The 26877-nt window shown below is 43.5% G+C and overlaps 1 protein-coding gene across 2 annotated transcripts in view; it reads left to right on the top strand.

Moving 5' to 3' along the window:
- Nucleotides 1-417: 417 nt before the first annotated feature.
- Nucleotides 418-26877, top strand: part of rtf1 (RTF1 homolog, Paf1/RNA polymerase II complex component) — a 66093-nt gene continuing 39633 nt past the window's right edge. For both annotated transcript variants that reach the window (XM_055640921.1, XM_055640920.1), the window contains exons 1-3: nt 418-814; nt 11655-11765; nt 23480-23627. In XM_055640921.1, coding sequence (XP_055496896.1) covers nt 737-814; nt 11655-11765; nt 23480-23627 — 337 coding nt within the window. In that variant the 5' untranslated portion in view covers nt 418-736. The remainder of the gene's footprint in view (nt 815-11654; nt 11766-23479; nt 23628-26877) is intronic.

Here is a 26877-nt window from a genome sequence, read left to right as displayed (position 1 = left end):
CTTGTCTATCCCTCTGTCTGCTGTCTACCATCTATCTATCTATCTTGTCCTGTCTTGTCTATCCCTCTGCCTGTCTGTCTACCATCTATCTATATTGTCCTGTCCTGTCTGTCCCTCTCTCTACCATCTATCTGTCCTACCCTATCTTGTCTGTCCTGCCCTGTCTTGTCTATCTATCTTGTCTGTCTGTCTGTCCCTCTATCTACCATCTATATTGTCCTGTCTTGTCTATCCCTCTGTCTGCTGTCTACCATCTATCTTGTCCTGCCCTGTCCTTGTCTTGTCTATCCCTCTGCCTGCTGTCTACCATCCATCTACCCAATTCTCTGTCTCTCATCCCCCCTGCCTTCCAGCTTCCTTTCTCTGCCGGGTAATGACGTCACGCGCATGTCTGAGCGCCGTGCGTGTGCGCGCGTGCGCAGTGGGGCGGGGTCATTGTGTGCTGGAGCCTGCGGCCTGGAGCGCGGCGGGACCGGGACAGCGGACACTTCTCTCCCTTCTCCTCCTCCTCTCCCTCTCTCTCTCCGCCGGCTCTTCCAGGCTGCCCTGCCCTCGCCTCACAGCTTCGGTTCGATCCGACCCGGGCCCCGCACGCCTGCTTCTCTCCTCCTCCCCCCCCCCCCCCCACCACCACCTCCCGGGAGCGCTTGGCTGAGCAGCCCGGAGCCGCTGGGCGTCTCGCTGGGAACCGGAGCCGGGCCCAGGGCCCCGCGGCGCTGCCGCCGCCACCGCCACCATGCTGAAGAAACGCAAGGGGCGGATCGTCATTGACTCGGACAGCGATGACAGCGGCAGCGAGGAGAACCTGGACCAGGTGGGCCGGCGGGTCGGGGCTGGGCCGCGGACTCGGGCTGATCCCCACTCGCCATCTTCCCCTGCCGTGTCCCGGCGCCGCTCGCCACCTCCATGAGGTTCACTCTCTCCTCCTGCCTTGTTGTCTCCTGTCCCGGAGATGTTCTTGTGCCCGGGTCAATTGTGTATTGTGGGGGGAACGCTACTTCCCTCATCCCCTACAACCATCATCCCATCTCAGTGTCTTCACCCATCAATCCCACTCTTCTCATCAGCTCCAATCTACCCCCTACCACCTCGACTCCCCCTCTCAGTATCCCCATCAAACCCACGTCCCTCTCAGTTCCCCCCCCCCTTCATGCCCCACTCTCCCACCTTCATGCCCCACAATTGTGAGGGTTTGGAAGCAAAGCCAGCAAAAATAAACTGGCAAATCAGGTTAAGGAATCAGTTTGTAAATATGTAGTAATTAACTTCAGAATTTAACGTGAGATTGTGGATATTTTAAGTCAACTAATAGTAGAACAGGTCCAGGAAATGGTAGAGCAATAGGAATATTGATCAATGGAGACCTTGGGGTCCAAGTGCATACAGTGCCCGCCATAATGTTTGGGACAAAGACCGATCATTTACTTATTTGGCTCTGTACTCCACAATTTGAGAATTGTAATTGAAAAAAACAGATGTAGTTAAAAAGTGCACATTGTCAGATTTTAATAAAGGCTAATTTTATACATTTTGGTTTCACCATGTAGAAATTACAGCAGTGTTTATACATAGTCCCCCCCCATTTCAGGGCAGCATAATATTTGGTACACAGCAATGTCATGTAAATAAAAGTAGTCGTGTTTAGTATTTTGTTGCATATACTTTGCATGCAATGACTGCTTGAAGTCTGCGAGTCATGGACATCACCAGTTGCCAGGTGTCGTCTCTGGCAATGCTCTGCCAGGCCTGTATTGCAGCCATCTTTAGCTTATGCTTGTTTTGGGGTCTTCAGTTTTCTCTTCAGCATATAAAAGGCATGCTCAATTGGGTTCAGATCAGGTGATTGACTTGTCCTCTCAAGAATTGACCATATTTTAGCTATGGAAAAACTCTGTTGCTTTAGTAGTATGTTTGGGATCATTGTCTTACTGTAGAATGAACCGCCGGCCAATGAGTTTTGAGACATTTGTTTGAACTTGAACGGATGCGATGTGTCCACACACTTCAGAATTAATTATTCTACTACCATCAGCAGTTGTATCATCAATGAAGATAACTGAGCCAGTACCTTCAGCAACCATACATGCTCAGCCCATAACACCCCCACCACTGTGTTTCACAGATGCTTTGGATCTAGGGCAGTTCCTTCTCTCCTTCATACTTTGCTCTTGCCATCACTCTGAGAAAGTTAATCTTCGTCTCATCTGTCCACAAGACCTTTTTCCAGAACTGTGGTTGATCTTTTAAGTACTTCTTGGCAAACTGTAATCCGTCCATCCTATTTATACGGCTAACCAGTGGTTTGCATCTTGCAGTGTAGCCTCTGTATTTCTGTTCATGAAGTCTTCTGCGGACGGTGGTCATTGACAAATCCACACCTGACTCCTGAAGAATGTTTCTGATCTGTCAGACAGGTGTTTGGGGCTTTTTCTTTATTATAGAGAGAATTCTGTCATCAGCTGTGGAGATCTTCCTTGCCTTGCCAGTCCCATTGTGATTAGTAAGCTGAGCAGTGCTCTCTTTCTTCTTAACGATGTTCCAAACAGTTGATTTTGGTAAACCTAAGGTTTGACTGATGTCTCTGACAGTTTATTCTTGTTTCGCAGTCTCATAATGGCTTATTTGACTTTCATTGACACAACTTTGGTCCTCATGTTCATAAACAGCAATCAAAGTTTCCAAAGGTGATGGAAAGATTAGGTGCTGAGAGCTCTCTTATACCTGCATTAGGTGGCAATTAAACATTCCTGAGCAATTACAAACGCCTGTGAAGCCACGTGTCCCAAACATTATGGTGCCCTGAAATGGGGGGACTATGTATAAACACTGCTGTAATTTCTACATAGTATAACCAAAATGTATAAAAATGACCTTTAATCAAATCTAACAATGTGCACTTTAACCACATGTGATTTTTTTTAATTGCAAATATCAAATTGTGGAGTACAGAGGAAAATAAATAAATGACAGGTCTTTGTCCCAAACATTATGAAGGGCACTGTAGTTCCTTGAAAGTGGCAACATCGGTGGAGAAGGAATATGTTATGGATTAAAGTAAGGAAGGAGATTTAAAGAGGGTTTGAGTTGACTTTTTTCATGCACAGTGTGGTTGATATGTAGAAAACAGTCAGAGGAGTTGGTGGAATCATTTGCAATTACTGTTTAAGCAGCATTCATACAAACATGAATAGGCATGGCATGGAAGGTGACACAAGAAACTGCAGATGCTGGAATCTTGAGCAAAGTGCACAGTGACTTATCTTGAAACTTGCCCACCTCTTTGTCTTTAGACCTGCTGAGTCCCTACATGATTTTGTTCTTAAAGTGCCTGGGTTCCTGTGGCATTAATGAAACAGTGAAAATTAAGAACTATGGTTGGTGAAGAAGTGTCTGTGGGCAATAATAAGTTCAGGTCTCTGGCTCCTGAATGCCAGTCGAGTATATCCCCAGATCCCCAAGTATATCCCCAGCCCTGGCTTTGTTAATGTGCCAGTCACACATCTGCTTCGCAGAGATGGATTGTTGAACACTCCTTAAATTCAACTACCCATGCAACCTTTTTTCCATCTTGCATTTGCTTTGCGACTGCCTGCAAGCCGTGATCCAAACCAGTTGGTTTACAACACACCCTATCTCAGTAAATACTGTGTCAAACATGGATCCATCAATGCCCCAACTCGTCCTCATCTTTCTCACGATGATGGTGCGATTCACCTCAACAGACGTGTTGTAGGAGTAGATCTAATGGGAGCCGCGTCAGCATTTAAGGCCCCTGCTCCATAGCCAAGTTAATGGAAGCCTCACTGTGGCAGATGACGTGCTCCAAAGCCGCCTTCAACCATTTCGTTGAATCGATAGACTTTGCCTGCAACATCCACAGAATGCTGCACGAGTGCCATGGTGGTGCAGCGGTAGAGTTGTTGCCTTCGAGCGCCACAAACCCGGGTTCGATCCTGACTACAGGTGCTATCTTTACGGAGTGGGTACGTTCGCCTTGTGACCGCGTGGGTTTTCCCGGGTGCTCCAGTTTCCTCTAAAGACGTACAGGTTTGTGCGATAATTGGCTTCGGCAAAAATGGTTAAATTATCCCTAGTGTGGAGGATAGTGCTAGTGTACGGACTGATTGCTGGCAGGCGCGGACTCAGTGGGCCGAAGAAGGCCTGTTTCAGTGTTATCTCTGAACTTAATGTGATCCTCTGCCAACCTGCCCTGGCAAGATCCTAAAATGGTGAGCCCTTGCTCATACCTGTTGGCGAATTCACCACTGCATTCATTAAACAAGCACAACCTTTGTTCACTTGAGAAAAAGGTTATTTGAAGATCAAAGACAAGATAATGGTGCACAGTTCTTATCGTACAGCTATAGAAAGGATGTTATTAAGCTGGAAAATGTGCAGAAAAGATACAGGAGGGTGTTTCTGGCACTGGAGGGCTTGAGTTATAGCAAGAGGCTGGAAAGGCTGGGTGGGACATATTGCCCTGGGTCATAGCAGGTGAGGGGAGATCTTAGAGTTGTATAAAATCATGAAGGGCGTAAGTTTAGGCTGATAAGGGAGAGATTTAGAAAGGTGCTGTTGGGCTACTTTTTCCGTAGACGGAGGTGGGTATATCGATAAAGCTGTTGCGGCAGGTTCTATTGTAATACAGTGTTTAAGAGGTTGGACGATACTCGATTTAGAAGAATATGGCCCAAATGCCAACAAATATGAGTAGCTCCTAGACATTTTGGTATAGACTAGTTGGGCTTAATGCCTGTTTCTTGCTGTATAACTCTGATAAGTGAACCAACACTGTCCTCTCCCAGACCTACAGTGCCCTCCATAATGTTTGGGAGAAAAAACCATCATTTATTTATTTGCCTCTGTACTCCACAATTTGAGATTTGTAATAGAAAAAATCACCTGTGGTTAAAGTGCACAATATCAGATTTTATTAAGGGATATTTTTATACATTTTGGTTTCACCCTGTAAAAATTACAGCTGAGAAAAAAAAAGTGGGAGCAAGCAGTGAGGTACAACTAATTCCAAAACACTTTTAAAGGAAGTGTAAGGGTGCAATAGATCACGTTCTTTGTGGTCCTGTTAGGTTTAGCTACGGGCCATGGTACTTTCAATTCTGAAATTGCTCTGTCAGGATTGAGTATTTTGCCAATACTAAATTAATGCAGGTTACACCATCAACACAAAGTTGTTTCCTGTCATGTCTACAGGCTAATAATCTTTAAAGTTTCTAGACTATATTGAACAACTTAGTGTGTCTTATTCTCAGCTACTCAGGAAAAAAGTTGGATAGAATGAATGAGAAACAGGATTTAGAGGAAAATATTTATAGGAGAAAAAATAATCTGATTGTGATAAAGCAGATGGACATAAATTTCCTAGATAGGGTACGTTTCTGAGCAGTATGATTCTGACTAAAAGCATTGCGAGTTTGTGGGGTGATGTTGGGGCAAAAGTTAATAAATTATTTAGAAGTCAGGTAAAACAGGGCTGTAGAATTTAAATATAATGCATTTTAAAGGGGGAATTAGTAAATGTTGAATTACCCTAGGCCAGTACAGGTTGGTGGCTGAGAAGAGAATTTGATGCAGCATTCGATAAGGATGGCATTTGTATGGAAGGAGAAAATGTGTTTCATTATGGAATTTTGTTATTTTACCCTGTCTCTTGAATTGATCCCAAATCACATTAAATATTTTTGTAGTAAAGTTACTTATGCAAAGAGTTATCCAGGATCCAATTTGGATATAACAGGATTCCACAGACAGCCAAAGACCGGGGCACTGGGAACTCTTGTACTTTTCGAACAATACTATGGGATCATTTGCTTTTGCTTGAAAAACAACTTGGTCTTGATTTTGCATCTCACCTGAAGCAGAGTGCCTGTGTCATTACAGAACTCTTTCAGTGCTGACCCAAGCACCACTGTGGATGTACTTCAGCATGTGAAAATGTTTTGGTGGTTGAATGACTGAGGTAGGGATAGAAACATGAGAAAAGGAGTAGCTAATCTGTCTCGGGGGCCTTCGCTGTATCCATAGATTCCTTTAATGTTCAGAAATCTATCAATCTCAGTTTTTAATGCAAACGGTGATAATAATTAAGTCTTTGGGATCTAAATCTATCTGTCATACAAAAAAAAAGAATCAAATGATCTGTATTGTTATGGACAAATCATAGATCTTTCATCCCGTTATCCTCTTAATGCAAAAAACATCTCCTTAATTATTGTGCAATCATTCTACGCATGTCTTGACATCACTCCAAAAGGAAACAAGTTCTTGCTTTCTTCTCCAAGCTGCACGTTACTAAATTAAATACCATCTTAATTAAGTTAAACCTTTGTTTTCCAAAGATACACAAGTTAGTGGTTTTGCAGATAGTGAAGATGGTTGTGAACAATTGCAGCAGGATTTGGATCAATTGGCCAGGTGGGCAGAAGAATGCTTGATGGAATTTAATACAGAGAAGTGTGAAGTGTTGCATTTTGGGACGTCGAACAAGGGCAGGACATACACAGTAAACGGTAGGCCTCTGGGTAGTGTTGCAGAGCACAGCGATCTTGGAGTACAAGTGCATGGTTCCATGAAGGTTGAGGCACAGGTAGATAAGGTGGTCAATAAGGCTTTTGGCACTGACCACCAGTCAGAGTATTGAGTATAGAAGTTGGGAAGTCATGTTGCAGTTGTATAAGATGTTGGTGAGACCGAATTTAGAATATTGTGTTCAGTTCTGGGCACCATGTTATAGGAAAGATATCGTCAAGCTTGAAAGGGGTCAGAAAAGATTTACAAGGATGTTGCCAGGACTAGAGGGTGTGAGCTAAAGGAAGAGGTTGAGTAGGCCGGTCTCTATTCCATGGAGCATATGGGGATGAGGGGCGATCTCATAGAGGTATACAAAATCATGAGAGGAATAGATCAAGCAAGAATTTCCTTGTTCTGTCTGGGACACATGACAATAAAACTCTTGACTTTCTTGGGTAGATGCACAGAGTCTTTTACCCAGAGTGGGAAAATTGAGGACCAGAGGACATAGGTTCAAGGTGAAGGGGAAAAGATTTAATAGGAATCGAGAGGTAACTTTTTCACACAGAGGGTGGTGGGTGTATGGAACAAGCTGCCACAGGAGGTAGTTGAGACTGGGACTATCCCAACGTTTAAGAAACAGTTGGACAGGTACATGGATAGGACAGGTTTGGAGGGTTATGGACCAAGTGCAGGCAAGTGGGACTATGGTAGCTGGGAGGTTACACAAAAAAGCTGGAGAAACTCAGCGGGTGCAGCAGCATCTATGGAGCGAAGGAGATAGGCAACGTTTCGGGCCGAAACCCTTCTTCAGACTGGGACATAGAAGTTGGGAAGTCATGTTGCAGTTGTATAAGATGTTGGTGAGACCGAATTTAGAATATTGTGTTCAGTTCTGGGCACCATGTTATAGGAAAGATATCGTCCCAGTCTGAAGAAGGGTTTCGGCCCGAAGCGTTGCCTATCTCCTTCGCTCCATAGATGCTGCTGCACCCGCTGAGTTTCTCCAGCTTTTTTGTGTAACCTTCGATTCTCCAGCATCTGCAGTTCCCTCTTAAACACTATGGTAGCTGGGACATTGTTGGCCTGTGTGGGTGAGTTGGGCCGAAGGGCCTGTTTCCATACTGTATTAACCTATGACTAAATATATATTCAAATTTCCTTTAAAGGTAAAGTTCACGAGTTCAGCGTATTTGTATTTCTCCTGTAATATGGTAACCACAGTTTCGGATAGTATTTTATCCAATTCTGCAATAACCTTCTTGATCTTGCATGTAATGCCTCCACTAAAAAGAGAAAATCGTTTGGCATATTAACTGCTTTTTTTGCCTGTTCTATTACCTTCTAATATCGCCACTCTACTCCTTGGCAGCATTTTGTATTCTGGTTATTTCCCCAAGTTGGATTTTACTTCTCCCATTTTTTCAGTGAATTCATATATTCATGCCAATTACAGCTTTCTTCCTCACCATCAGGTGGCAATATTTATTTGTAATATGAATAAATGTCATTGTACTGAACTCGCAGATTCCTAATGAGGATTGCCATGAATCCCACTTCTTATCATTGCATCAATTTATTTTTTTGTTTTTGTCACCTCTGCTTATTTTTTTCTAACCGGTCATGTGGGTCCTTATTGACCATGTAGATGACATAAAATATACTATCTTAAATTTTCAATTGTTATTCAGACAAATGCTGAAATAAAAAAATTGCAACTATCAGGCTCACTACTACATGCATGTTTTAAGTTTTTGAGAGATCTAAGTGGGCTTTGGCAGCCAAGTGGATTAGGACATTGGCAGCCAAGAATATTAAAGGTCTGATCAGGAGAAAACAAGGAAGCGTATGATGTGGTAAAGGCAATTACAGTAAAGAGTGTTCCTTAATAATTATAGTTTGAGATTATATTATGGCAGGTTGAAGATTAAGAAGACATTCGCTGAGTATATTGGGAGCAAGAGAGTAGCTAGAGAAAGACTGGGTCCCCTTCGGTGTGGAGCCAGGGGGTGTGAACAATGTCCTAAACAAATACATTTTGTCTGCATTCACCAAATAGATGATTGTGGAGGATAGCAAGTTCAGGAAAGGGCATGTTTATAATCTGGAGCATGTTGGTATTAAGGTGGAGGTGTTAGATGTCTTGGGAGACCCAAAGATGGATAAATCCTGAGAGCCTGATGAGATCCAAGAATCCAAGAATGTTATGGGAAACAAGGGACCACATTGCTGGGGAACTGACAGAGATTTGTGCATCTTGTTAGCCGCACAAATTGTCAGAAGTCTGCAAGATAGCTGATATTATTCCTTTAAGAACAGCAGCAGAAATAAACCATGTAACTTGTGAACAGTGAACCTTGTGTTTGTGGTGAGAAAATTATTGGAGAAAATTCTAAGTGATAGACTTTATGTACATTTGGCAAAGCAAAAAATGATTAAGGGATATGGGGGGGAAAGCAGGAACGTGGTGCTGATTTTAGATGATCAGCCATGGTCATATTGAATGGCGGTGCAGGCTCGAAGGGCTGAATGGCTTACGCCTGCATCTATTTTTCTGTTTCGATGTCTCAATAATTTGCGTTTTCTGAACAGGTGACAATGGAGATTGAGGAAGAGAGGGCAGTCAATGTTGTCCATATGGTCTTCATTGAGGCATTTGATAAGGTCCTGCATGGTGGGGTGGAGCAGAGGGTTAAGCCATGTGGAATCCTAGGCAAGCTGCCTGATTGAATTGAAAATTTGCTTGTTGATAGGAGGCAGAGGGTTGAGGTGGAAAGATATTTTCTGGTTGGAAGATTGATTAGTCATGCCCCACAGTGATCAGTGCTGGAACCATTGATGTTTGTAATATCTTAAAGATTTTGAGGTGAATGTAGGAGGTTAAATAGTAAGTTTGTGAATGACTCAAACATCAATGTGGATAGTGAGAAAGGCTGCTGGAAGATATCTGTCAGTATCTTGAGAAATCAAATAGTGATAGACAGGTACAGTAAATGGTCAGGCGCAAAGAAACGTTGATGAACAAGGAAATCTCTGGGACCAAGTTCATAGTTCCCAGAAAATTGCAGCACAAGTGGATAAGTTGATAAAGATATGAAGGATGCTAGCCTTCATTAGCTCGGGCATAGTATGGCAGGGAGGTCATGGTGCAATTTTAAAATGGTTAGGTCACAACTGCAGTTTTGTGTGCAGTTCTGGTTGCATGTCACTCTGTTCTGTTCAATTTATTTCTAATATTTTCAGACTATTGCTAATTGGGATTGACCAATCTATATGCAGATACACTCATGTACAGTTATGCCCGACATGCATGCACCACCCCCTGTATCAAGACTGTCTGGTGCCTTGATGTTCCTCAGCTCTACCCATACAGATTGCCCACCCTGAATTTCCAATCGAATGTCTTTTGGTCATTGATCTTATCTAAATATTGAACGCCCACCCCATCATTGGTCACCTTCTACCCATGTCTTCATAATAACAGCAATATCATAACATGTATCTATTTGCTCTCTTCATTCATGTATTTATAATTGTAGAAGCACCGTGCATTTAAGCACAATGCCTTTGGACAAAGTAAAATTAACTGCCCTTTGTGCTTTTTTTTTGCTTCAGGGCGGGGCCCTTCTTCTGACAACGTCTGAAGAAGGGTCTTGACCCAAAACGCCATCTGTCCATTCCCTTCACAGATGTTGCATGACCCACCAAGTTCTTCCAGCACATTGTTTTTTTTCTCTAGATTCCAACATCTACCGTCTTGGGTCTCCACTTTAGAGCTGTTTCACCAATTCAAGTCAAGTCAAGTTTATTAGTCACATACACGTACGAGATGCACTGTGCAGTGAAATGAAAGTGGCAATGCTCGCGACTTTTGTGCAAAAGACAAACAACAAAACAACCAAACAAATTATAAACACAATCATAACACACATATCCCGACTGTAGCAGCTAGAACAGTCCGTTGCAGGGGTGGAAGGGGTCTCCCATGATTTTATTTGCTCTGGAGTTGCACCTCCTGTTGTATAGTTCCTGCAGGGGGGTCCGAGTGAAGTTCCCATAGTGTGTTCGGCCGAACGCACTACTCTCTGCAGAGCCTTCTTGTCCTTGGCAGAGCAATTCCCAAAACAGATGGTAATGTTCCCGGACATGATGCTTTCCACCGCCGTTGCGTAGAAGCACTGGAGGATCCTCGGAGACACTGAATTTCCTCAATTGCCTGAGGTGGTAAAGGCGCTGCCTTGCCTTACTCACGAGTGCTGAGGCGTGTGATGCCCATGTCATATCCTTTGAGATGTGGACTCCCAGATATTTAAAGCAGTTCACCCTATCCACAGGATCCCCATTTATCCTCAATGGAGTGTACGTCCTCGGATGATGTGCCCTCCAAGAATTGATCTATTTTTGCCTTAAAAATATCCACTGACTTGGCCTCCATAGCCCTCTGTGGCAATGAGTTCCACAGATTAACTACCCTCTGACTAAAGTTCCTTCTCAGCTTTCTAAAAGAGCACCCGTTAATTCTGAGGTTATGACCTCTGGTCATAGATGCTTCCACCAATGGAAATGTCCCCCCTCAACCTTCTAAACTCCAGCGAGTGAAGACCCAGTGCAGTGAAACGCTCATCATATGTTATAGAATGGGTCTAAGAATCTCGGCTATCTGATCAGCTAAAGGCTGCTGTTGTACCGTGTAATTATTTTTATTGGACGCTTGATTTGGAAAACAGCAGATTTTTATTTTTATATTACTTCCCCCCCCCCCCCCCCCCCCCCCCCCCCCCATTCTATAAAACAACTGATGCACATGTCTATTTTGTGAGTCGGTAGGAATTGTGTGCACGTGGCAACTTTGGAATGGTCTAAAACACACTTGGCCGTGCCTCATATGTTTAAACCATTCCAAAGTTACCTTGTGCACACAATTCCTATTGACGCACTCAGACCTGTGCATCATTTGTATACTAACCCACTCATTCTTGTAAACCTCCTCGGGACCCTCTCCAGAGCCAGCATGTCGTTCCTCAAATATGGAGCCCAAATTTGCTCCCAGTACGCGAAATTCGGCCTGACCAGCACCTTATAGAGCCTCAGCATTACATCTCTATTTATTGTCTCAATCTATTCAGGAGCTGTTGTCATTGGCCAAGAGAAAAAGGAGTGAGCCGGAACAGCAAGAACAACAGGCAAGCAAACCATCAGCATCGTCAGATTCAGAAACCTCCGACAGTGGTGATGAGGTAAGTTGTGTTGACACTAAGCTACAAGAACAATGTAAACAATTTGGTCTGAATATTTGTATGGTGGTATGTTTCGTATGTAACAAAAGTGAAGGTGTATTTTGGGCCTTCATTTACCAAGGGTAGCAGGGTTATGCACAGTGACCACAGGCAACAACCCTTGTATCAGTGGTGGGGATGTTACTAAATGACAGGATTCGAAGTTGGAAAGCACAGCTGATTGGTAGTCAGTATGACTCTAGGATTGGGGAAGTTGTCTCTCGAATTTGTTTGAACTTTTTGAAGAGGATTGACAGGAGCAATGCAGTGGATGTTGTCTACGTGGATTTAAACATGGCTTTTGACAAGGTACCACATGGTAGGCTGGTCCAGATGTTTAGATCACATGGTATCCCGGGTGGATTGGCCAACTGCATACAAAATTGGCTTGGTAGTAGGATGCAGCACTGGTAGCGAAAGGTTGTTTTTCAGATGGGAGGTCTGAGACCAGCGGTATGCTGCTAGGATTGTTGCTGGGTATATTCATAATTGCTGCCGGGTATATTCATAATTTGGATGATAATATAGGTGACTTGATTTATAAGTTTGCAGATGATTGGTGATATAGTGGGTAGTGAAGAGGGTTATCTAAAGTTACGACATGATCTAGATCAACAGGTAAAATTGACGAGGAATGGCAGATAGAATTTAACTCTGACAAATGCGGAGTGATGCATTTTGGAAGTTAAACCAAGTAAGGACATACAAGGGTGAATGGCAGGGCCCTGAAGATGTTGTGGAACAGAGTACCCAAGGAGTGTAGATACATAGTTTCTTGAAAATGGCAACACGGGTTGGCAAGATGTTGATGATGGTGCATGGCACATTTGCCTTCATTTGCCAAGGCAATGAGTACAACAGCTGGGGCATAATGATTCAGTTGTGCAAAACATTGGCCAGGCTACATTTGGAGTATTGTGGAGTTCTGGTCACCACGCTACTCAAAATATAAGATTATGCTAGAGCGGAGTTTGGCAACCTATGGCCTATGGCCCACGGCCCGTTACCCGAAATCATCCGGCCTGCAGGCGTTTTTTATTTCAGTTATTTTTCGCGTCCTATAAACTGCAGCTAGTCCTGGGGCTCGCAGGCGACCTGGGAACTGCAGCTAGTCCCGGGGCTTGCAGGCGACCTGGGCGCTACAGCTAGTCCCGGGGCTCGCAGGTGACCTGGGCACTACAGCTCGTCCCGGAGCAGGCGACCTGGGTGCTACAGCTAGTCCCGGGGCCCGCAGGTGACCTGGGAACTGTAGCTAGTTCCGGGGACGTGAGGGATCTGGGAACTGCAGAAAACTAATTGAAAAACACGTGAAAACTAATGCGAAAAACAACACCAAGTGTCACACTAGTTAGTATGTATTATTAGTTTGTATAATTACTAATTTATGTATTATTAGTATGTATTATTACTAATTTAGTTAGTATGTATTATTATTACCTCCATTTATTAACTATGGCGATAGATGTGGCCCGCCATCCGCTCACAGACATGGGTCCTGGCCCCTATGCAGAACATGGTTGCCGACCCCTGCACGAGAGAAAGTAAAAGGGAGATTCACAAAGATATTGCCTGGACGAGAGGGTTTGAGTTTTCATGATTGATTGGATAGGTTATAGTGTGTTTTCCCTGAGATGAAACTGAGAGGTGAAATAACAAAGGTATACAAACTTGAGAGGCGTAGATATCCAGCGTCTGTTTCCCCTGGGAAGAGGAGTTTAAAACAAGAGTCTGTAGGTTAAAGGTAAGAGAGGTGATCTGAGGCAAACATTTTCAGAGTTGGTATCTGGAAGGAGCTGCCGAGCAGTTGGTGGAGGCAGGAACAGTAACATTTCAGCTGTCTGGACAGGTACTTGAATGAGCAGACAAAGGTATGGAATTAATGCAAGTGGGACCAGTTTATATCGGGGCATGATGGTCAGTATAGTTACAGCAGGCTGCAGGGGCTTTTTCAAAGCCATTCAACTCTCAGCTGCAACAGTCTCATATTCGAATATACAAATAAGTGATTTTAGACTGAGGTAAACGTTGTAAATCTTCGGAGTTCTCTTGTACAATGGTCTTGGTTGTGAACATATTCAATATATTTTGGAAAATGGAAGAATCGAGAAGAATTGGGGATAACGTGGTTTCCTCAAATGGAAGACATCTGATTGCTAGCAACCTTGCTTGCTGTTGTTCCTAACTAACCCATGTCTACATTATGTTTGTAATAGTGTAGAGATTTACTCGTGTTTCTAATGTGTACTTTATTTGCCCGAGGAGTGTTAGGTGAGAGACTGTAGATCGATGGTTGCTGTGTTTAGCCTGTGCTGTACATGGGGCTATGTATGAGTGTAAGGCAAGAGCTGAAGGGAGTATCTAACAGTAACAAAATAGTAAAACCTGGAAATGTGAAATAAAAGCTAATGTTAAAAACAATGAAGGACCTGTCGCACATTGGCGATTTTTTAGGGGACTAGGCAGTTGCCAGGGTGTCGCCTGTATGGTCTTGAGTGGTCACCTCAGTCGCCCAAAGAGTCGTAGCATTTTTCTGGTCCCTGCTGGATTTTGAAATGTTCAGAAATTTTTGGTGACAGTGGGCTTGATGCCAATGAGCGTAGCTTGACTTCTCCCGACGTAGGTGCTGATGTAGGCTGTCGCCAGGATGATGTAGGCTGTCGCCAGGTGATGTAGGTTGTTGCCAGTGCTGACTTCTGTGAATTCCATTGATGACTACCTACGTCAACTACCGACGGGTACCGGCGACTGAATTATCTTAAGTTGTCTTCAGTTGTCGCCGACAGGGTCGTAGCAGGGTGGACGTAGGTGTGATTGTAGGTGGACGTCCTAATGGATTGCCGGTTGTCGGTAGCTTGACGTCAACTAGGTGGTAGATTGTTGTAGCTTGTCGTAGACATTGCCGTAGGGGGGGGTCCAGTCGCCGGTTTTTCGGCGACCTGCTACGACTATGACAGTCGCCGGCAGCCGCTGAAAAAATCGCTTTAATGGGACAGGCCCTTGAGAGGATCAGACAGTCTCTGTCGAAATAAAAACAGAGTTAACAGTTCAGGCACTGGCTCTTCAACAGATGGGAGGCTTAGTAGCAATTGTCAGGTCTGATAAAAAGAAAGTTCAGGTTAGTTTTGTTATTATCATGTGTACCAAGATACAGTAAAAATCTTTTTTTGCATGTTATCCAGTCTATACTATATAAGAAAATACTATACATGATTACAATCAAGCTGTCCACAGTGTACAGATACAGGATAAAGGGCACAACATTTAGTGTAAGATAAAGTCTGATTAAAGATAGTTCATGGGTCTCGAATGACATTGATAGGAGGTCAGGACCACATTCTAGCTGGTCAGAGGACGGTTCCGTTGCCTGATACCAGCTGGGAAGAAACTGTCCCTGGATCTGGAGGTATGTATTTTCAAAATGCTGTACCTCTTGCCTGATGGGAGAGGAGAGAAGAGGACGTGGACAGGGCGAGACTGGTCCTTGACTATACTGGTGGCCAAGGCAGTGTGCAGTGTAGATGAAGTCCATGGAAGGGTTGGTTAAGAAAGCGAGTTGGACAATTGGATAACTAGTTTAACACTAAATACAGAAGGTTGCAGCACACCTTAACGGAAGATGGTGCTGTTCCACAAGTTTGTGTTAGGCCTCGGAGTAAGCAGGCGAGCGATGGCAAATTAAAGTTTCATTCAACAAGAAGCGCAATCCTTTTTGAAGATGGAAGGCAGGTTCCTGTGTGCAGTTTTGGGCTCCTAATTTGAGGAAGGACATTCTTGCCATTGAGGGAGAGCAGTATAGGTTCACCAGGTTAATTCCTGGGAAGGCGGGACTGACATATGATGAAAGAATGGATTGATTGGGCTTGTATTCACTGGAATTTAGAAGGATGAGAGAGGATCTTATAAAAACATATAACATTCTTAAGGGATTGGACAGGCTAGATGTAAATGTTCCCAATGTTAGGGGAGTCTAGAACCAGGGGTCGCAGTTTACGAATAAGGACTTAGACGAGGAAAAAGCTTTTCACCCAGAGAGTGTTTAATCTGTGGAATTCTCTGCCACAGATAGCAGTGGAGGCCAATTCACTGGATGTTTTCAAAAGAGAGTTAGATTTAGCTCTATGGGAGTAACAGAATCCAGGGATATTCGGGAAATGCAGGAACAGGGTTCTGATTTTAGATGATCATATTGAATGGTGATGCTGGCTTGAATGGTCTTTTCCTGCACCTATGTTTAATTGGAAAGCAGTCACCCAATTTACATTCAGGTATTTTTCAAATGTTGAGGAGACCACATTTATCCTCTATGTTATGACGATGCAGGATATTAGGATCTGGTGTAGAATAACAACCATAAAGTGTTGCTTGCTCAAATTTGTCTTCCGGGGTGGTTTACAACTGTCTCCGGTAACATCTAATTGTGATTCCTGGCAGTGTATGAGATGCTGTGAAAAATACCATTATTGTGTTTTGTTTCCCTTGGAGTGAAGTAAGCTGTGGAGCAACCTAATAGAGGTAGAGGAAATAAAAGGTATAAATACAATGCCCTCCATAATGTTTGGGACAAAGACCCATCGTTTATTTATTTGCCTCTGTACTACACAATTTGAGATTTGTAATAGATAAAAAATCGCATGTGGCTAAAGTGCATTATTATACATTTTAGTTTCATCATGTAGAAATTACAACAGTGTTTATACATAGCCCCCCCCCCCGTCCCCCCCGTCCCCCCGTTCCCCCCCCCCATTTCATGGCACCATAATGTTTGGGACACAGCAATGTCTTGTAAATGAAAGTAGTCATGTTTAGTATTTGGTTGCGTATCCTTTGCATGCAATGACTGCTTGAAGTCTGCGATTCATGGATATCATCAGTTAACCATATAACCATATAACAATTACAGCACGGAAACAGGCCATCTCGGCCCCTCTAGTCCGTGCCGGACACTTATTCTCCCCTAGTCCCATCTACCTGCACTCAGACCATAACCCTCCATTCCTTTCCCGTCCATATAACTATCCAATTTATTTTTAAATTATAAAATTGAACCTGCCTCCACCACCTCCACTAGAAGCTCATTCTACACAGCTACCACTCTCTGAGTAAAGAAGTTCCCCCTCATGTTACCCCTAAACTTCTGTCCCTTAATTCTCAAGTCATGTCCTCTTGTTTGAATCTTCCCTACTCTCAGTGGGAAAAGCTTATCCACGTCAACTCTGTCTATCCCTCTCATCATTTTAAAGACCTCTATCAAGTCCGCCCTTAACCTTCTGCGCTCCAAAGAATAAAGACTTAACTTGTTCAACCTTTCTCTGTAACTTAGTTGCTGAAACCCAGGCAACATTCTAGTAAATCTCCTCTGTACTCTCTCTATTTTGTTGACATCTTTCCTATAATTTAGTGACCAAAATTGTGCACCATACTCCAGAATTGGCCTCACTAATGCCTTGTACAATTTTAACAGTTGCTGGGTGTCTTCTCTGGTGATGCTCTGCCAGGCCTGTATTGCAGCCATCTTTAGCTTATATTTGTTTTTGGGGCTAGTCCCCTTCAGTTTTCTCTTCAGCACATAAAAGACATGCTCAATTGGGTTCAGATCGGGTGATTGACTTGGCTACTAAAGAATTGACCATTTTTTAGCTTTGAAAAATTCCTTTGTTGCTTTAGCAGCATGTTTGGGATCATTATCTTGCTGTAGAATGAACTGCCGGCCAATGAGTTTTGAGGCATTTGTTTGAACTTGAGCAGATAGGATGTGTCTATACACTTCAGAATTCATTATGCTACTACCATCAGCAGTTGTATCATCAATGAAGATAAGTGAGCCAGTTCCTTCAGCAGCCATACATGCCTAGGCCATAACACCCACACCACTGTGTTTCACAGATGAGGTGGTATGCTTGGGCAGTTCCTTCTCTCCTCCATTCTTTGCTCTTGCCATCACGCTCTGTTAATCTTCGTCTCATCTGTCCACAAAACCTTTTTCCAGAACTGGTTGCTCTTTTAAGTACTTCTTGGCAAACTGTAACCTGGCCATCCTATTTTTGCAGCTAACCAGTGGTTTGCATCTTGCAGTGTAGCCTCTGTATTTCTGTTCATGAAGTCTTCAGCGGGCAGTGGTCATTGACAAATCCACACCTGACTCCTGAAGAGTGTTTCTGATCAGTCGGACAGGTGTTTGGAGATTTTTCCCTTTGCGATTAGCAAGCTCACCAGTGCTCTCTTTTTTCTTAATGATGTTCCAAACAGTTGATTTTGGTAAGCCTAATGTTTGGCTGATGTCTTTAACAGTTCTCAGTCTCATAATGGCTTCTTTGACCTTCATTGGCACAACTTTGATCCTCTTGTTGATAAACAGCAATAAAAGTTTCCAAAGATGATGGAAAGACTGGAGGAAAGACTAGGTGTTGAGAGCTCTCTTATAACTGCATTAAGGAGGCAATTAAACACACCTGAGCACGCCTGTGAAGCCATGTGTCCCAAACTTTATGGTGCCCTGAAATGAGGGGACTATGTATAAACACAGCTGTAATTTCTACACGGTGGGCCTTTAATATAATCTGACAATGTGTACTTTCAACACAAGTGATTTTATTTCTATTACAAATCTCAAATTGTGGAGTACAGAAGCAAATAAATAAATGATGGGTCTTTGTCCCAAACATTATAGAGGGTACTGTATAGGGGCATGGATAGAGCAGGTAGTCTTTTTCATCTTGGTAGGGCTACCAAAGGCATGAGGGCACAGGTTTAAGATGCAAAGAAGGGATTTTAAAGGAGAGCTGAGAGGCCAGTTTTGTTTTATGCTGTGTGACATCTGGAACTTAAACCAGAAAGTATGGTGGATTTGTAATAATGACTATAATTAAGAGGCATTTGGACACTTAAATCTACATAGAAGGCTATGTACCTAATGCAGGGTTCGGTGTAGATGGGCTGAAAGGTCACTGTGGACATAGTGGGCTGAATTGCTAGTTTCTGTGCTACAGTGGAAGGTCCAATGTCCTGAAACACATTGCAAAGGAAGATGTGTTGGCAATCTTGAAGTGCAAAAAGATGGATAAGACCCCTGGGGCCTGACCAAGTGTTTCCTTGCACTTTGTGATTAGTGAAGCTCTGGCAGAGATATTTGTATCTTTGCTCATGATGGATGCGGTAGCAGGAGGGTGGATAATGTGCCTTTATTTATGAAAAGCTGCCAAAGCGCTACAGACCAGTGAGCAGTGGGAAAGTTGCTGGAGGGAATTCTGAAGGGCAGGGTTTATTTGCATTTGGAATGATAAGGACTAATTTTGGCTTTGTTTGTGGCTGATTATCTCTCAAACCTTTTGACGAAGGTGAATAGGAGGATTGACAAGGGCAGAGGAATGTTGTCTTTGTGAACTTTAGCAAAGGTTGTTGACTAGGTCCTGCAGAATAGGTTGGTCTAGAAAGTAAGAATATAGACACTCCCCAACTTGCATAAAAGATGACCTATGTAAACTCACATTTACAGTTTGCAATAGGTGAACCGTTTCCTGAATGGCCTGTATTATTGCAACCACATTTTTAGAATAATTTCAGAGCAATTTAAATGGAGAACAACTGAAACCTTTTCCTTGGCAACTCCACTTTGAACGAAAATATTGAATTTCTACTGGATGGAGAAACGAGTGAGTTCAACCCAGCCCAGGCTTGCAAAGTCAAGGGAGTTTGATGCTTTACAGCCATTAGCTTGGGGCTCAGCAGGTTTAGAGAAGCGAGGTGGGTGAGTTTCCTGTCCACCTTATAGATGAAGAGGCCTCACCCGGGATTGCTGGTCTTCCAGTTTTTAGCCTCTGTGGGTGCAACATTGGAAAGGTGAGCGAGAACGAGGGAAACGGTGGAAAGCAACCCCAAGCTGAGTTGTCAACAACTTCCACAACTTCCAAGGTGCGCATCAAGCGCTTCTTCACCATCTGTCACACCATCCCCTCTCACAGGCTACCGCTTTGTCCAATCCGCCACCTCTTTCTCCCCTTAAATCGTTGCCGATAAGTTGAAGAGTCAGCTGGTGTGAGGGAGGGAGTCGCACGATGACCAAGTGAATCCTGTGCGTGGTGACGGCTGAAGAAAGTGCTGTCAGCCAGGGGCTACAACTTGAGCTGCAAAAACGTCAACTGTATCGTGTGGCAGCTGGTGATCAAAGGCTTGTGATCAAAGGCTTGCTGGTGCAGCAAAAAGAGACAAATTGCTGGAGTGAATCAGTATTCAGAAGAAGGGTCCTGACTTGAAATGTCAACTATCCACGTTATCCAGAGATGCTGCCTGCCCGGCTGAGTTACTCAGGCAGTTTGTGTTATTTTGGGTAATGGCCAGCATTTGCAGATGTTTGTTTCTACCTAGTTTTAAGATTATTCCGACGCGTAAAATCTGACATACGTAAGGGTTCACAGAATGTAATGTCGGGGAATGTCTGTACATACAATCTGGGGTGAGTTTACCAATTGCAAACAAAATTGCCTTGATGTTTGGAGGCAGGGGATGGGAATGCAGGGTTGTTATTTAGATTAGAATCAATGGTGTGTCTCAGGGATTAGTTCATAAAGAATGGTAGAATTAGGCCATTTGGCCCATCAAGTCTACTCTGCCATTCAATCATGGCTGATCTATCTCCCTCCTAACCCCGTTCTTCTGCCTTCTCCCCATAACCTCTGACACCTATACTCAGAGACGGAAACCACTTTCAAAACATGGAGAGCCAGGGGGGACACAATTTCTTGGCGGCCGCGCGTGCATGCGCACACTCACACACACGCGAGGCATCAGAAGCTTCAGCCGTGCGCCCCGAATTAGATTTAAAGCTTGTAACCACCCTCTGACTAAAGACATTTCTCCTCGTCTCCTTCCTAAAAGAACGTCTTTTAATTCTGAGGCTATGACCTCTAGTCCTAGACTCTCCCACTAGTGGAGACATCCTCTCCACATCTACATCCACTCTATCCAAGCCTTTCACTATTCTGTATGTTTATTAGGTCCCCCTCATTCTTCTAAATTCCAGCAAGTACAGGCCCAGTGCCGACAAACGCTCTTCATAGGTTAACCTATTCATTCCTGCGATGATTCTTGTAAACCTCCAGAGTCAGCACATCCTTCCTCAGACATGGTGCTCAAAATTACTCACAATATTCCAAATGCGGCCTTACCAGCACCTCAACATTACATCCCTGTTTTTGTATACAAGCCCTCTTGAAATAAATGCTAGCATTCAGTTGTTTTCTTTACTACCGATTCGACTTGCATATTAACTTTTTGGGAATCCTGCATCAGCTATCCCGAATCCCTTTGCACCTCCTATTTCTGGATTCTCACCCCATTTAGAAAATAGTCTAATTAGAAGTTAGTGCAGGTTTCTCTGTCACATACATTAATGATTTGGATGAAAATATAGTTGGCATTGTTCTTGATTATGGTTCAATACGATATTGATCGACTGAAGAAGTTGGCAAGTGAATGGCAGATGGAACTTGGGATGAGTTTAAAGTGATGCATTCTGAGAAGTTAAATCGGTTCAGGGCAAACACAGTGTTTGACAGGGCCCTAGGGAGTATTTTTAATAGCAAAACCTAAATACAGTTTCCAGACAATTGCAACACCGGTAGACAGCAGTTAAGTTGCATGGTACACTTGCCTTCATTGCTCATGGAGCTGAGTGTGGGAGCTGGAACATCGTGTTACAATTGTACAAATTGTTGGTTTGCCTGTGTTGGAGTAATGTGTGAAGTTCTGGTGGCCACACTATAGGAATGGTTTCACAACTTGCTTTGGCAACTGGTCTGCACAATACTATAAGAAACTGCAGTGTTGTAGATGCAGCCCAGTCCATTGCACAACTCCCCAAAGTAGCCAAAGTAATCATGGATCATGGTCATTCCCTTTTTTTCCCTCTCCTGCCAGACAGAAGATACAAACGCTTGAAAATACCGATGACCAGATTCAGAAATGATTTCTTCCCTGCTGTTATCAGACTATTGAACATACCCCTCATAGATGGCGGGTAGAATGCTGATCTCCCAACCTACTTCTTAATGGCCCTGGTGCTTTATTTTTATCTGAACTTTCTGAAAGTTATTTACGCTGCACTTTGTTATTTTTCTCTGTGGATAGCCTTTTATACATGTATGGTTTTATTTCTCGTGGTATGATATGACTGGATAGCACACAAAATGAATATTTTTACCATTTTTTACACATGACAATAATAAAAACAAATCCCAATACTAAATGTTGTTGTGTTAGAACAGGTATAGAAATGATTCACAGGATTACTGCCTGGACTAGAAGGCTTGAGTTATGAGGGGACATTGGATAATTTGGGACAGTTATCCCTGGAGAGGAGGCTCACGCCTGACTTTAGAGGTTTATAAAAGCATGAGGGGCAAAGATAAAGTGAATGATTACAGCCTTTTCCCCTTGATTAGGGGAATCCAAAACTAGAGGGCAAAGGTTTGATAGGGGAAAGGTTGAAACGGATTAAGAGGCAAGTTTTATTCAGAGGGTGGTGGACATATGGAGCAAGTTGACGGAGAAAGTGGTGCAATGGGGTGTGATTACGACATTTAAACAGGTGCGTGGATTAGAAAGATCTATAGTGATATAGGCCAAGTGCAGGCCGATGGGATTAGCATAGATATACATTCATTGTCATGGACAATCTCACCCTCAATGTGGAAAAGACTAAGGAAATGGTGATCGATTTCAAGAGGACTTGAAAACACCATCACACTCCGCTGCATATTGATGGAGCTGCTGTGGAGAGGGTCAGCAGTGTGAAGTTCTTGGGACTTCACCTGGCGGATGACCTGACCTCAACGACCAACACCACAGCAGTGATCAAAAGAGCTCAGCAGCGGCTCCACCCTCTCCGGAGACTAAGGAAGCAGGTCTCCCTACTGTTCATCTAAGGACCTTCTACAGGGGCACCATCGAGAGTATATTGACCTATGGCATCACTTCCTGGTTTGGAAGCTGCAAGGCTTATGAGCAAAACCAGGATAGTGAAGTCAGCCAGCAGGATCATTGGTGCCCCACTCCCTTTCCTGTTGGAGATCTATCAGAAGCAGAGCATCAGCAGAGCCATCTCCATTATCAAGGACCCCTATCATCCATCACACCACATCTTCTCCATTCTGCCATCTGGGAAGAGGTACAGGAGCATCAGCTGCAAAACCAGCAGGATGCTGCACACAGCTTCTTTCCACAGGCAATAAGACTGGTTAACGGACTGTGTCCCCTCCCCATATATCACACACCAACACATCTAACCTCGCCCATACTTTGACAGCTAGGCACCTGTCAAAGCAAAGCCACTGTTCGGTCTGAATGTCTGTTTTTATTTCAATTTTAGGCCTATTTTTTGATATGGTAATTTTAATTTTTAAAGCTATATGTATTTATTCTGTTTTATTAACTGCACTGATGGGAACTGATTGAGAAACTATTTTTTCGTTTAATCTGTGTATGCAAGTACTCAGTTAAAATGACACTAAAGTAAATACTGAAATACTGAAGTTGGACTGAGGGTCTGTTTCTATGCTGTACAATTATATGAATCTTTCAGAAATAAACCCTGGCTTCTGCGTAGGACAACTTTGTACATCATAAAAGACCACATGGGTCCAGTGAAAGGATTATTTACAGTGATTCTCTTTTTCCCACAGTGGACTGTGGGAGGCAGCAAGACCAAAAAGAAGGGAAAAGGCAAGAGTGGAGAGAAGAAACCAACCACCAAGAGAACAGTAAACAAGGCGGCATCTTCTGGCAGCTCAGCTGAAGACAGTTCTGGAGATAGCTCTGCTCCAGAGGAAGGTAAACCACTACAGAGTCTATAGTGGGATGAATCGGGATTCTGTAGATTCTACAGGGAAAAGTAGTTCACCACTGCCTTTCATTTGTACTAAGGAATGAGAAATATATGCTAGCCTTCCCTGTGGCAATGAAATCCCCAAATCAGATAATAATAAAAAACAAAATTTGGCAAGAAGACCTCAATATGGATCATGAGAATTAAAAATGTCAGAACACTTTAAACAAATGGGCAGAGAGAGTTATGGAGAGGCTAAAATTGGGATGTGCAAGAATTCAGAATTGGAGTAGTGTGGATATTTTGGAAGGCTGAAAGGTGTATGATGTGCAGGAATTATTCCTTGACTAATCCAACAGATCAGCGTTGTGACAGATGGCAAATATTTCTGGAGTTCATTTCCTTGACTTAAAAATGAATGTGAAGCTACAAGCTAGATGTTACAGTGAAGTTACCCATTCAGTGAACTAATAAGCACCTATCAGATACAAATATAAGCAACATTAATTCTGAAGGATGCAATTAATCTGCACTAAAGCAGGGGTTAACCTGTGGGGAGATCTTGTCTAACAGGATGAGAATAGTGTTATTGACGTTGTCCATGTGGCTTCCGTAAGACCTTTGACCAATTCCCACATGGGAAATTTGCCTGAAAGGTTAGTGTTCATGATATCCATGGCAAATCGGATGCAAATTTGGCTAAGTGATAGGAGGCAGAGGGTGATGGTGGAAAGTTATGTTGTGTTTGGAAAGTTATGACCAGTGGTGTCTCAGTGCTCAGTGGCAAATTGTTCCACTAGGATTACAAATTGGGTTTTTAATTCATTAGAGGACAGGAATGGTTTTGTGATGAAAAGTTGAAACAGTGATGGAAAAAAATAAAATCAAAGTGTGACAGAAAAGGGCACAAAATGTTGAGCAATGGTGTGTAGCAGAAGGTAAACCAAGAATGTGTAAAAATACACAACTTAACGTTCTTTATCTGAATGAGTGCAGCATCTGCAACAAGATAGATGAGTTAATGGCACAAAGGGCAATGTGTTAGTGTGATCTCATAGCTGTTATGGAGACATATTTGCAGAGTGGTCAGCACTGGGGATTCAATATTCCATAGTATAGCAAAAATGGAAAGGAGGTGGGGTTGTTTTATTTTTAATCAAGGAAAGAATCAGGGTGGTGCAGAGCGATACAGATATGGATAGTAATATGGAAAGAGTTTGGGGAGAAAGTGACTGGTGGGGGGGGAGGGGGGTTGCGAAGATGCATTTTGGAGTAGTATCTAGACCGCAAGGTGTTGCTTCACGTTGGAAAAGCAGAAGTGGATATGTAATAAGGGAACTGCAATTATCAAGTCAAGTCAAGTTTATTTGTCACATACACATACGAGATGTGCAGTGAAATGAAAGTGGCAATGCTCGCGGACTATTGTGCAAAAGACAAACAACAAACCAACCAAACAAATTATAAACACAATCATAACACACATATTCTTTTACATAATAAATAATAGAAGGAAAAAACGTTCTGTAGAGTTAGTCCCTGGTGAGATGGGCGTTTACAGTCCGAATTGCCTCTGGGAAGAAACTCCTTCTCAACCTCTCCGTTCTCACTGCATGGCGACGGAGGCGTTTGCCTGACCGTAGCGGCTGGAACAGTCCGTTGCAGGGCGATGTTTAATCTGCACATTCATTGAACTAGTCGATCTATTAAGGTTATCGTGGAAGAGGAATTTATGGAGTGTCTTAGGGGTCAATTCCTGGAACAGAACGTTATTGAAAACCTACCCATAGGCTGTGGGCCGAGGTGCTTTTTCGTTTAAGTTCATGACCCAAATCACATAACTACCTGCATTTTTAACATATTGTGTAAAAATATTATAGAAATCATACCTGAAACTCATCAAGAACAAAGCCTGCACATATTTTTAAAATATGAGAAAAACAGCCACTTTTCCAAGTAGTAATTATCCAATCAATGCTGGTTTGACATTGCGTCGGCGCCAATTGACCAATCACATGCTTTGTTTCATGGTAGCTAGGCAGCGAACACTCTGAGATCATGGCTGGCTCCTAATTACATCAAAACAATAGCCAGGCTTTGAAGGAATAAAAGTATTGCTAACCTTGCTGATAATTTTGTTTTACAATTGATTTATCTTTGTAAAGTTATGATGTGAACTGTTAAATAAAAATGATAAATAACCAATGTAGAGCAAGGATTAGGGTCGGTCAGTCACTCAGAAGTCAGTCAGTCAGTCGATCAGTCTGTCGGTCGGGCTGTCGATAGGCCGGTGAGTACTGTGAAGGGTTGGTCGGGCTGTAGGTAAGCCGGTGGATGCTGGGAAGGGTCGGTCGAGCTGTTGGTAGGCCGGTGGATGCTGTGAAGGGTTGGTCAGGCAGCCGTGGGTGCTGCGAGTGGTCGGTCGGGCTGTCGGACGGCTGGTATTGCAGCGGGCGAGCTCCCGGAACTGACAGCGTACACCTGGAGTTTCTACTACATTCTGGAGATGCTGCTACCAACTGGATCCAACGGTACCTGTCGACCTCCATGGAGAAGTGCAAAATACCAAAGATCTGGTGTCATGCAACAATCATTGCTCTCCCGAAGCCGAACAAGCCAAAGAATGACCCTAAAAGCTACTGGCCCATCTCGCTCCTCTGTATCCCATACAAACTCCTTGAGAGGCTGATCCACGGGCATATCAACCCCATCATAGACCCTCAACTACCCCACGAGCAGGCTGGTTTCGATCAAGGTCGATCTACTGCGGACCAGTTAACCCTCCTCACCCAATACATCGAGGACTGCTTTGAGGCAAATGAGAAGGCCGGAGCTGTTCTTATAGATCTGACAGCTGCCTGTGGCACCGGGGATGAACAGCAAAGCTACTTCGGGTGCTGCCAGACAGGCACATGGTACCCTACATCATGGAGCTGATATCAAACCGTAGCTTTGTGCTTAAGACCAGTGATGGACAGCAGAGTAGGCTACATAGACTGAAGAATGGTGTCCCACAGGGATCCGGCTTGGCTCCGCTGCTTTTCAACGTGTACATCCATGACCTCCCAGAGACCATCGCTGGAAAATATGGGTATGCTGATGATCTAGCCATCCTGGAAGACAATCGAAAGCTCCTTGAGCCAAGACATGGAGACTTTGGTAGTATACCTAGGACAGTGACATCTAAAGCTGAGCGAAGGCAAAACAGTGTCAACAGCATTCCATCTAAACAACAAGGAAGCTAAGCGAGAACTA

Source organism: Leucoraja erinacea, chromosome 9 (genome assembly GCF_028641065.1).
Source record: "Leucoraja erinacea ecotype New England chromosome 9, Leri_hhj_1, whole genome shotgun sequence".
NCBI lineage: Eukaryota > Metazoa > Chordata > Chondrichthyes > Rajiformes > Rajidae > Leucoraja > Leucoraja erinaceus.
This window is presented reverse-complemented; position numbering and strand designations above follow the sequence as displayed.